General features: G+C 42.0%; 1 protein-coding gene across 1 annotated transcript in view; it reads right to left on the bottom strand.

The window, feature by feature from the left end:
* ACP3 (acid phosphatase 3) overlaps positions 1 to 12,000 on the bottom strand; it is a 55,340-nt gene extending 43,340 nt beyond the window's left edge. Inside the window, exons 1-2 of the mRNA XM_050777981.1 lie at positions 11,836 to 12,000; positions 2,269 to 2,364 (exon numbers count right to left, since the gene is read on the bottom strand). Coding sequence (XP_050633938.1) covers positions 2,269 to 2,364; positions 11,836 to 11,955 — 216 coding nt within the window. The 5' untranslated portion in view covers positions 11,956 to 12,000. The remainder of the gene's footprint in view (positions 1 to 2,268; positions 2,365 to 11,835) is intronic.
* Positions 12,001 to 13,025: the final 1,025 nt, after the last annotated feature.

Below are 13,025 nucleotides of genomic sequence, written 5' to 3'. Positions count from 1 at the left end.
ATTAAAAGTCCCTAGACAAAGCAGATTAAAAGTACCTAGACACTGGCCGGGCGCGGTGGCTCAAGCCTATAATCCCAGCACTTTGGGAGGCTGAGACGGGTGGATCACGAGGTCAGGAGATCGAGACCATCCTGGCTAACACGGTGAAACCCCGTCTCTACTAAAAAATACAAAAATCTAGCTGGGCGAGGTGGCAGGCGCCTGTAGTCCCAGCTACTCGGGAGGCTGAGGCAGGAGAATGGAGTAAACCCGGGAGGTAGAGCTTGCAGTGAGCTGAGATCCGGCCACTGCGCTCCAGCCTGGGCAACAGAGCCAGACTCCGTCTCAAAAAAAAAAAAAAAAAAAGTACCTAGACACTGATCTAGACAGTCATTATCTTATGATTATGCAGAATAAAAGTACCTAGACAAGGCTGGGTGTGATGGCTCACGCCTGAAATTCCAGCACTTTGGGAGGCCAAGGCAGGTGGATTGCCTGAGCTCAGGAGTTTGAGACCAGCTTGGGCAACATGGCGAAATGCCATCTTTCCTAAAAATACAAAAAATTAGCCAGGCGTGGTGGTGCTCTCCTGTAGTTCCAGCTACTTGGGAGGCTGAGGCATGAGAATTGCTTGAATCCAGGAGGCAGAGCCTGCAGTGAGCTGAGATTGAGCCACTGCACTCCATCCTGCGGGGACAGAGTGAGACTCCATCTCAACAACAACAACAACAACAACAACAACAAAAAAGGGTACCTAGACAAGGGTAGGAATCTGAGCCCTAGAACCTTGTCACTTCAAACGTGGTCCATGTACCTGTGCCATTGTCCTTGGGAGTACGTTAGACATGCAGAATGGCAGGTCCCACCTCAGACCTGCTGAATTAGAATCTGCGTTTTGACAAGATTCCCAAGTGATTCATTTGCAATGGAAGCTTGAGAAATACTCCCCTAATAGAATCTGATGGGTAATCAAGGTTCTTCAGAAGAAGAACTCAAATCCTGCAGCCTAGAAGAATCTTTTGGTCTTAATGGGAAAACATAGCAACATAACAGGAGTCTCTACAGAGCCATAGGTATTAAGAAGGAAATCTGAATTTTTGTAGCCTCTCTTTCATTCAAAGGGACAGAAGATATGTAGGCTATGGTGAGAAGAGCTCTGACCTGGGAGACAGAAGACGCTGGTCTCAAATAGCCTGTCTGAGTTTTCTCCTGTATGAAATATAGTCAGGGCAGTAATTCTCAGCCTTGGCTACACATTAGAGTGAACTGACCACCAAGGAGTTTCTAAAAATCCCAATGCCCAGGACACATACTAGACCAGTTAAATAAGAACCTCCCAGGCAGACATCAATATGTTTTTTTAAACCTCTCCAGATAATCCCAATGTTGTGGCAGGATTAAGACCCATTAGTTTTGGAGACATTCTACTCTAAAGATTCTGTGACATTTTCTTAATTAATATATTTAAACAGGTTAGGACAGAAGCAGTGCACCTGGCCTTGTAGCTCCAAACAGAAGAGTCATCCAATCTTACAAGCAAAGGGAATAGGGCTTTGGAACAGTGACTAAAGATGGCTTTGCTCCCCAGTTCACCTTCTCCTTAGATGTTCTTCAGAAAGTAGGGCTCCCTGTGTTTCACTGACCAGTTATAAGGAAGGTCGAATCCCAATATATCCAGCTGACCAGAAATCATATTCTGATATCAGCACTTTGGGAAATCATGTTTCTCAATGCTGTTGATTCAGCTTATTGATTACAAGACTATTTTTCACTTTCTCATGGGAAGCCTAAGAAATTCAAAGTCTGGCTTATAATTACCACTTGGCTCTCTTCAGCATTTCTAAGCTCATATAGTCTTTGTTCCTGTACATCTCTTACATTTAAATAAAGCCAGAAGGGTAAAAAATACCAAAACAGACAATTCTATATACATTTCCCCTTGAGACTCATCAAGAATTTTTTTTTTTTTTTTTGAGATGGAGTTTACTCTAATTGCCCAGGCTGGAGTGCAATGGTGCAATCTCGGCTCACTGCAACCTCCACCTCCCAGGTTCAAGCGATTCTCCTGCCTCAGCCTCCTGAGTAGCTGGGATTACAGGTGCCCACCACCATGCCTGGCTAATTTTTGTATTTTTGGTGCAGAGAGGGATTCCCCATGTTGGCCAGGCTGGTCTCGAACTCCTGACCTCAGGTGATCCGCCTGCCTCGGCCTCCCAAAGTGCTGGGATTACAAGTGTGAGCCACCACACTCGGCCTCATCAACAATCTTTAGCAAAAAGTCCAACCAACCTGGGTGAGTTGGCCAAATCCTTGTGGCCATGAGGATTCCTTTATGGGGTCAGTGGGAAAGGTGTCAATGGGACTTCGGTCTCCATGCCGAAACACCTGAAAATAGATGTGAGAGAGTGATGTTATAAACGTCACTTGGGTGTTTTGCTTCTGCTCATTATAATAGATTTTTTTTTTTTTCTCCCAAATCATTGGTTTTCAACTTTGGCTTCTCATTGTAATCACCTAATGAGTTTTAAAAGATTCTGAGGACTGGCTTTCAACTTTAGTGATTTTTATTTAATTAGTCTGGGATGTGGCCAGGACATCAGGATTTAAAAAATCTCCCTGGGTAAATCTCTAGTTAAGAATCACCATTCTAAGCTCACTCTTTCACTGTGTTTCAGGTAATGTAAGAATCAAGATGATCAGCCATTAGAAGGCAGGTGACACACAGTGGAAATCAGTTTGTACATAAGATAGGACAGAAAGGAACACAAAGCGTACAAGAGTACTTTACTGCAGACAAACTCTGATGAGAAGTATTCTTCCCTTAATGATTACAGTAATAGTGGTATAATTTTTTTTTTTTTTTTTTGAAACTGAGTCTTGCTCTGTCGCCCAGGCTGGAGTGCAGTGGCGAATCCCAGGTTCAAGCAATTCTCCCGCCTCAGCCGCTTGAGTAGCTGGGACTACAGGCACGTGCCACCATGCCCAGCTAATTTTTGTATTTTTAGTAGAGACAGAGTTTCACCATGTTGGCCAGGCTGGTCTCAAACTCCTGACTTCAGGTGATCCACTCACCTTGGCTTTCCAAAGTGCTGGGATGACAGGCATGAGCCACCACACCCAGCCAGTGTAACCTTTTTTTTTTTTTTGAGACTGAGTCTCACTCTGTCGCCCAGGCTGGAGTGCAGTGGCACCATCTCGGCTCACTGCAGACTCCACCTTCCGGTTTCAAGCGATTCTCCTGCCTCAGCCTCTGGAGAAGCTGGGATTACAGGCGTACGCCACCACGCCCAGCTAATTTTTGTATTTTTAGTAGAGACGGGGTTTCACCATGTTGGCCAGGCTGGTCTTTAATTCCTGACCTAGTGATCTGCCTGCCTTGGCCTCCCAAAGTGCTGGGATTACAGGCATGAGCCACCACACTTGGCAACATTTTATATATAATAAAAATAATAGACTTTTAATACCACATATAATTTGTGACCATTTTGAGCCAATGATTTGTTTATTTTTTGGAGATGAGGAGTAAAAGATTGCAGGTGGGGAGGTTAGGAAAGCTAATTCTCAATACTTTAATAACATATTTCTGTATTTGTACCCATGTCATGTTATTGTGATTGCACATTTCTCTTTGGGAAGAGTAGTGTGGACTTTTGAAATATTGGTGCTTTGATTCTAATATGCTTTCTCAGTAGAATATCAAACCAAACACAAAGCTATCCTGTGAGCAAAAGATAGAGAAAGAAAACACTGAAGAACTACAAGATGAAGTCTACACTGATATCAGCAAATATTTTTAATATAGAGACGGCTGCATAACACCTTGATTTATCTGAGATTACCTGTACCTGTACTTATACTACCTGGCTAAAATGTTCCATTGGAAAGTAAGCCAAGAACCTGCTCTTTTGAAATTCTGTAAAACAGAATTCAACAGACATTAAATAAGAAAACAGTCTCAGACTTTAGTCATTTTTGAGAAGGAATTCCAAGAAAGTGGGAGATGCTTGGTTTGTGTCTCTAATATCTGAAGAAAACAGATCTTTTGGCCCCTTAAATCAGTAAGAAATTAAAACTTCAGTGGAACAGTCTACAGAAACAGGGGCAATGATGCAATAAATGTGAAGCAATCATTTTGGTCAGGTGAGAAATTACTTTCATGAATGATCCCCTGAAGGCAGGAAGGACAGCTGCATATTTTTTGTGAGCACCTGCAGTTACGAGTCTCAGGGGTGACTTGATCATGATCTGAAATGATTACGGTTAATCATTGATGCCTCTTTCCACAATTGAAGTACATTTTAGAGTTTTCATATCCCAGGTAAATGTGTCTTTGAATAACTAAAGTTGTTACATGGTTTCAATAAATTACAAACCTCACACTGTTTTAGTTTCTAGGGCTTCTCAACCTCAGCATTGTTGACATTTTGGGCTAGATAATTCTTTGTTGTGGGGGTTGTCCTGTGCATTGTAGACTGTCTAGCAGCATCCCTAGCCTTTACCCACCAGATACCAGTAACATTCCCCAGCTGTGACAATTGAAAAGGTCACATTTTCTGCCATAGGACCAGAAAATCACCCCAAGTTGAGAGCCACTGAGTGAGCCAAAGAGAAGTCAGATGAGAGACATTGTAATAAAATAATTTACACTGCTTCCCACCAACCTATAACCACAACGGTAACTCCTTAACATTTTTTGAACACTCACTTTGTCCTGGAAACTGTGCTAAGTGCTTCTTACAGATTTAATCTTCTCATCAGTTCCACAAAGCAGTTACTATTATTATTTCCATTTCGCAAATGAGGAAGTTTAGCTTAGTTAAGTGACCTGTCTAAACTCACACAGCATATAAGAAGTAGTAGGGTTGATATTCAAACACAGGCTGTGCCTCCAACACCAGCATACTTAACCACCTGTGAGAGGTTCATTTCTGTGTGATCGCACTCCTCGGAGTCCCACCAGCTAAATCTGAATGATCTGGGATCTAACGCTTCTTTATTAACTCAATATACTCTTTTCCTCCAGGATTGGAAGGGGTGTGTGTGTGTGTGTGTCTGTGTTTTGTATCAGAAGAAACCAAAACCTTGATACGGAAACTACCCCGAAGGCACTGTGAACTACGTATGTTATTGAAAGAATAGAACTGAGGTTATGCAACTAAATGGCAGAATGGCCTGAGAGAGAAAAACAAGTGTGGTCAACGTAGCAGAGTGTTTTAAAGAGCAGAGAACTGGAGCATAATCCTGAGACTTGGGCAAGCTTTCTCACCCTGTCCCATAGTTCAGAGATAATCGTACTCCCCTACATTTCAGTGGGTTTTAAGTGTTTCCGAGGTAGTTGCTGAAACATGCTGTGAACTCTTTGGACGGATGTCCTAGAGAAACACTTAATAAACCATTCTCCACCTCCAGGGCTGGAAATCAAAATGTGTGCACACACCCCTCCCCTAGCCAAATGTGAAGCTGGTATTCCTTGAGCTTTTGGAGTTTCAAAATTCAGCCGGAGTTCTTGGACTATGCGAAGACATTCTTTTAAATCTGTGGTAGAGCAATCTTCTTAACTGCTGCTCTACCAGTTATTACCTCTGTTCTCAGTCCAGCAATCATACTCTGTGAAATCCTTTAAAAACCTAAAAGTACTTTACCAGCAATTAGGATTATTTGCAGTAGTAGTGGTAATTGTAATAGAAAGACATCCAAGATAATAACAATTCCTGGCCGGGTACAGTGGCTCACGCCTGTAATCCCAGCACTTTGGGAGGCCGAGGCAGGCGGATCATGAGGTCAGGAGATCAAGACCAGCCTGGCCAACATGGTGAAACCCCATCTCTACTAAAAATACAAAAATTAGCTGGGCGTGGTGGTGTGTGCCTGTAGTCCCAGCTACTCAGGAGGCTGAGGCAGGAGAATCACTTGAACCCGGGAGGCAGAGGTTGCAGTAAGCCGAGATCACGCCACTGCACTGAAGCCTGGCAACAGAGTGAGACTCTGTCTCAAAAAAATAAAATAAAATAAAAATAACAAAACAATAATTCCTTACATTTGCACAACCCTCCATGGTTTGTAGAATTTTGCCCTGCTACCTCTTTTAAGTATTACATCTCCCTGTGAGGACAGGTTGGCACTACTGCTGCACTGAGCAAGTAAGAAAACTATATGATCAAAGAGATTGTGTAGCTGTCCAGATCTCCTAATTCTCGTGATAGTTGACCCACTGTTTCCCTGCCACACCACAATCACTTCACCCTTTTAAATCATAGATAACTGTTTTTAAAAGGACTTTTGGTTTGGTGCCCCCATGAATGACCCTGCTCCATTGAATCTGCTAAAGAAATCTGGCATGTGGCTTAGGGTGTGGAGAACCTGGTGAGTACAGTCGAGGCTATATCCAGTCCCTCTCTCCCTGCAGCAGTCACATGTTCTTTTATAAGATGTCAATCAGAAGTCACTTAATTGCTTAGAACCCTCTAATGTCCTTTCATTGTATTAAACATTCTCTTGTGGAAAGTGTAAAGATATACAAAAGTGGAATTTTGTTTGTTTGTTTGTTTTTGAGATGGAGTCTCCCTGTTGTTGCCCAGGCTGGAGTGCAGGCTGGCATGATCTCGGCTCACTGCAACCTCTGCCTCCCAGGTTCACACGATTCTCCTGCCTCACCCTCCCAAGCAGCTGGGATTACAGGCACCTGTCACCACGCCTGGCTAATTTTTGTATTTTTAGTGGAGACAGCGTTTCGCCATGTTGGCCAGGCTGGTCTCAAACTCCTAACCTCAGGTGATCCACCCGCCTTGGCCTACCAAAGTACTGGGATTACAGGCATGAGCCACTGTGCCCGGCCTAAAAGTGGAGATTTTTATCATGAACCCACCACTGGCTCCAACAATTATCAACTTGTATGTGGCTAGTCTTGTTTCTTTTATATCCTCATCACTCTTAGACATTATATCATGTTCTATTGCTCTTTGCATAAATTAAAAGTCCTTACAAGGGCTCACAAGATCTTACTTGATCTGGCCCCTACCCACCTTGATATTGTCACCTTGATGTCCTCAGCTTACCCACATGGGCCCTCCTGCTGTTACATCCAACGTATTAAATTTGCTCAAGCTTCAGTGCCTTTGCTCTTGATGTCCTATCTGCTTTGAATGTCTCAAGTCTGCTTCTTCTCTCAGCATACATACCACTCACCAATTTGAGGTCTGTCCTGAAAATTTGACCTTTCCAGAGAGACATCCCTTGACCATCATTATAATTCTTTCTCAATCTCTATCTTATCTCACTGTTTTATTTCAAATTAATATTCCTGATATTTTCTTATTTTTTATTTTTACTAAAATTAAAAAAAATCTGGCTTCCTCCCTCTCCCAGTAAACTCCTTGAAAGCAGAATCCTTGCTGTCACACGCACTGCTATAACCCCAAAACAGTGTCTGGAACATAGTAACATGCAAAAAAGGCCTGTTTTGATGAATAGGTGAATCTTGCATTGGGTCTAGTTCTTCCAGATACATTATGGATTTGTTTCCAGTACATTATGGATTTGTTTCCAGTCTTCTCATTTCATGAGGGTTTTAGATTGTCATCCTTATTTATCAGCAAGGTGTGCTATGTGTGCTTTTTTCCCCCTTTCTTTCCTCTTCTTGTCTTTCCCCTCTGTCTTAGCCCATTTTCTGTTGCTCTAACAGAATACCCGAGACTGGGAAATTTATAAAGGAAAGAGGTTTATTTTGCTCACAATTCTAGAGGTTGGGAAGTCCAAGATCAGGCAGCAGCATCTGGTTAGCTTCTGGTGAGGGCCTTGTGCTGTGTCATAACATGGCAGAAGGCATGACAGGACAAGAAGGGGCACACTGAGAGCCAAACTGGTTTTTATAATAGACTCACTGACATGATAACTCACCCACTTGTGTAATAACCTATTAATCCATTAATCTGTTAATCCATTAATCCATCAGGAGAGTAGAGCCCTCATGGCCCTATCACCTCTTAAAGGCGCCACCTCTTAATGCTGTTACATTGGGATTCAGTTTCAACATGAGTTTTGGAGGGGACAAACATTCAAATTGTAGCAGTCTCTATTAATTTGTGCCTTTGTTTCTAGAACAGTGAGTCTGCTTCTGGACTGGATTGAAGTCTTATAAACTATCATGTTCTCCTTTCAGGTTTGAAATTCAAGACACATCATAAAACTTTGGGATGATACTAGAAGTCCTAAAAGGAACCTTATCTCCTGACATTAAATTATTCTTCTTATTTTATTAGGGTATACTCCAAGTTGTGAAAATCTCTTGATGCGCAAAGATAACTATGAGTAGAAGCCTATTTTATTTTCTTCTTTTAGGACCTAAGAAATAAATCCATTGGTAAAGAAAATTAAAATAAAATCGTTTGGGCGGAAATAATTGAGTAATGTAAATGAGTGTCATTTCAGAGGTTAGAAGGAAAGCTGGCTGACCGTGAAAGGAATCAGCATGAGAATATGTTCTGTGCTCCCCGTGAAGAAATCAGGACAAGACTAATAAGACTTTGATCCAGAGACCAGGACGAACACAGAGGCCTGCAAAAAAGGCAGCTGTAAAAACTGTGCATTATGTTGTGTAGGAGATGTATGATATATCAGATGTATGATATATCTGGGTTTTCAGTTGGTTAGACCTGGGTTCAAACTCCTGCTTTGTCAAGGTCCTGCTGGGTGACCTTGGGAAATGATTTAACTTCACATTCTGCATGCCTCAATTTCCCTTTGTGTAAAACACAAAAAGCAGTATTTCTCATCCAGGAGCATCATGAAAATTAAATGTGTAATATATGTAAAGCCATCAGTGTAATACTGAGCACACAGGATGCATTTGATATATGGGATTTATTATCATATTTGTTATAATTATTTTTGTTGTTATTATATTATTCAGACATTTTGCTTAGCTACCACATATATTTCTTTTCCTGCTGGCAATAATTTGCAGCATATAGAGCAAATAAGCACTACCTATTGAGCAATGGGAAACAGCACTCTCCTTCAAGACATACCTCTGTTAATTTCTAATCATCTCTCCCTATTTTTATTTCCTTGGCTGAGAGGAATAATTAATTATTCCTTTGGATTTAGGACACTTAGAAGCACCCACAGGAATTACCTGGTTGGCTGAAATGTCTTGGCCAAAAGAACCCTGAAAATTTGTGAAATTCATTGGCATAAAATTGGGGAGAAACTCATGTAAGCAAACTGAACTGAGCTGGCTGAGTACCAACTCTCAGCGCATGGTGCTGTTGCTGGCAAAGGTCTTTGAAAAACCTGTGTTCTCCAGACAGCTTGGCTGTTCCTTGGCTGTAGTGATTAGAAGCCATACAGCAAGGGAGAGAGATTGTATGTAAGGCTGTTTGTGAACTGAGGCAGGAGACCTGATTTTCGCTTTTCAGTGGAGAGTTTTTTCTGATCCTTATTATTATTATTATCATTTCCTTTTTGGCAGAGATGAGGTCTTACTATGTTAACCAGGCTGGTCTTGAACTCCTGGCCTCAAGCAATCCTCCTGTTTCGGTTTTCCAAAGTGCTGGGATTATGGGTGTGAGTTGCTGCACCCAGCCTCTGGTACATCTTTTTATAAGCCAACCCAAGAGACAGGGTTTTTCCCTGTTGTCCAGGCTGGAGTGCAATGGTGTGATCCTAGCTCAATATGGCCTCATACTCCCGTGCTCAAGTGATCCTCTAGCCTCACCTTCCCTAGTAGCTCGGAGGTCCTTCATGTCTATAATGTGGAAGTTACCCATTCCAGTGTATAGATTATGTGCTTAGAATTTGGAGGCTACTTCCATCAAGAATATCATATTATGCCAGGCGCAGTTGCTCACACCTGTATTCCCAGCCCTTTGGGAGGCCGAGGCGGGTGGATCACCTGAGGTCAAGAGTTCAAGACCAGCCTAGCCAACATGGTGAAACCCTGTCTTTACTAAAAATACAAAAATTAGCCAGGCATGGTGGCACACGCCTGTAACCCCAGCTACTCAGAAGGCTGACACTGGAGAATCACTTGAACCCGGGAGGTGGAGGTTGCAGTGAGCTGAGATCACGCCACTGCACTCCAGCCTGGGCGACAGAGTGAGACTCCGTCTCAAAGAAAAAAAAGAAAAGAAAAACGGAAAAACCAAGAATATTGTATTACTTGATTAAGAATTCTGCATGAAGAAAGTCAACCATGAAGAATGAGAAGAGTGTATACCTTGTAACTCATCATCCCTTTCTTTGTAAAACACTAGTGAAATGAGATGGAATTTTTCTGTTTTGGATCAGCTGAACTTGTGGGTTTTCTCTGGGTTAGGGGAGAGAGGTTGCTTTAAAATGACATTTTTCTATTTCTGGATGAAATAATATGATGCATGAAATAACTTTAAAAACTCAAGTGGGTGTGTGTGGGAAATGAGTGGGTATGTAGATGAAATAAGATTGCATGGGTTATAGTTTTTGAAGCTGGTTGATGTGTACATCCAGATTCACCATAGTCACTATTCTTTCCATATAAAGTTAAAAATGTCAGTTCTCTCAGTGTTTTCTACAGGACATTGGGGAAAAAAAGAGGGAGGTGAATGCCGTAATCAAAATTTCAAAAACACCGTTTGGAAAACGCCAGATCTTTTCCTTGAAAGCCACAGTGTGTATTAGCATGTTAAAGACTGAGGATTATTGCATTAAAGAGACCTTTTAAACACAGTTTAACCCAGTTCTAGTCCCAAAGCTAACTTGACTATTGAAACTGATTTTTTCCCCATCCACACCTGTTAACAACTTGTCAAACTAGCATTTCATGGGACACAGGCACTTCGGTTAGTCTGAGAACAAGAGCCAAGGACAGTTTCCTCCTCTTTCTGCCAAGAACAGCTTTTCAGAATTGAGGAAGATTTATTTTTCTGGGATCACAGAGGAAAAGCAAGGGAACCACCTGCTGATTCAGAGTCAAGCTAATCCAGCAAACCTTACAGGGGGATCTCAGACTAGCTCCGTGAGTACACTTGACAGAAAGAAAATTTACTACTTATCAGCCCACTTTCACTATCTCAAATAAAAAAATGTAGGAAGAGAAAGAAAACGAGAGAGGAAAGACAAGAAGCAGCTTAGAGGCAGAGAAAGAGTGAAACAGAAGGAAAAAAAGATACAGAAACAGAAAATCAGACTCTTAAGTAACATGATGAATCCCCTTCACTTTGCAAACCCTCTTTCCATCTATTTTCAAACAATGTCAACAGTATATTTTCTTTTCCTGACGTTATGCATCAGCCACCCCCCCACCTTTTTTCATAACTGGTCACATGTACCAGTGATTTTAATCGTCAACTAAATCTATATATCAGAAAGTCATCCTAAAATTCCAAATTTAGATTCACTTTTATGCTTCAAGGCTGTTTACAAATATTTGTTCTAATATCCTGATAAACAAAGGTGAAAGGACTACTTAATTCAGAAAGTGACTGTTTTTTGGCTTGCAAACAAATAATCATTAAATCGAATAAAGCCAGCTCTTGGTACATAAACAGCGCCAGCTGTGGCTTCTTCTGGACTGGTGTGGCCGTCAAAAGGAATCTGAATTCAAGGCAGTTGTAAAGTAAGGAAATAAATAACATCAGCAAAAGCAAATAAAAAGCAACCCCTAAAAAACCAGCGACCAAAAAAATCTACCTTTTTGTTAAGACATGTTAGGTCTTCATTAAGAGGAACTTGCAAAACTTGATGATTCACTTTCTGAGTTTGAACAGAGGCTAGTCTCCGGGAAACAATCCAAGGGTAAGATGAAACCTGACGCTTGCCTTATCAGACTTTGCTGGGAACACAGTTTTAAGGAAAAAGCAGTGAGAAAAGTCTACTTACCAAAGTCACAAACTTCAACTCCTTGGCTAGTACACCTCGGTCTAGCCAGAAAAAAAGCAGAAACAAGAAGCCAAGGCTAAGGCTTGCTGCCCTGGCCACGAGGACGGGTGCAGCTCTCATGTTGAGGACAGCTGTTTCTGGCAGGAGTTAGGAGGAACTGCTACCACTTCAAAAGCCTGTAGAGGGGAAGCTATTTAATTAAGGGATTGAAAGGAAGGAGGAGCCACACTCATAAATAGTAAAGTTTCCAGGAAGCGTAGGGCAGGTTTGGTATGTAAATAATGTCATATAATTTTTGAGCTGAGAGAGATCACAGTTTCCCCATTTAAGTTAGGACACCAAGGTCAAGAGTGGGGAAAGCTGTTGATCAAGGTCACAGAGCATGTTAGTACACATTTCTATTCTTGTTTTCAGTTTACTTTTATCATTATTATTATTTTTTTTTGGACGGAGTTTTGCTCTGTCACCCAGGCTGGAGTGCAGTGGCACGATCTTGGCTCACTGCAAAGCCCGCCTCCTGAGTTCAAGCAATTCTCCTGCCTCAGCCTCCTGAGTAGCTGGGATTACAGGCATGCGCCACCACACCTGGCTAATTTTTGTATTTTTAGTAGAGACAGGGTTTCACCATGTTGGTTAGGCTGGTCTCGAACTCCTGACCTCGTAATCCACCTGCCTCAGCCTCCCAAAGTGCTGAGATTACAGGCGTGAGCCACTGTGCCCTGCCAGTTTACTTTTATCTTTTCTTTAGATAGGGTATGATACAGCGTTGGCTTTGTGGCTGTCATTGGGAAAGGGATCTACCCTGACTTTAGAAACCTTAGACCAGTGGTTCTTAATCTGTTGGGAGTCCAAAGTTGTAGGACTGAAATCTGGAAGGAAATACAGGTATTGACATATTTAAGGCCTATTTCCATGCCAAATATGGCTACTTTTTCAAAAACTCTCATGTAGCCTATAGAGGTATTTTTAAATTAAAGAAGAAAAGTAAGAGTAAGTTTATTTTGAAAAATTTTAGGCTGGGCATGGTGGCTTACGTCTGTAATCCCAGCACTTTGGGAGGCCGAGGTGGGCAGATCACTTGAGGTCAGGAGTTCAAGACCAGCCTGGCCAGCATGGTGAAACCCCATCTCTACTAAAAATACAAAAAAAAATTAGCCGGGCGTGGTGGCACATGCCTGTAGTCCCAGCTA

Source organism: Macaca thibetana, chromosome 2 (assembly GCF_024542745.1).
Source record: "Macaca thibetana thibetana isolate TM-01 chromosome 2, ASM2454274v1, whole genome shotgun sequence".
Classification (NCBI taxonomy): Eukaryota; Metazoa; Chordata; class Mammalia; order Primates; family Cercopithecidae; genus Macaca; species Macaca thibetana.
Note: the sequence above shows the minus strand (reverse complement) of the source record. Positions and strands in the feature narration are given on the sequence as shown.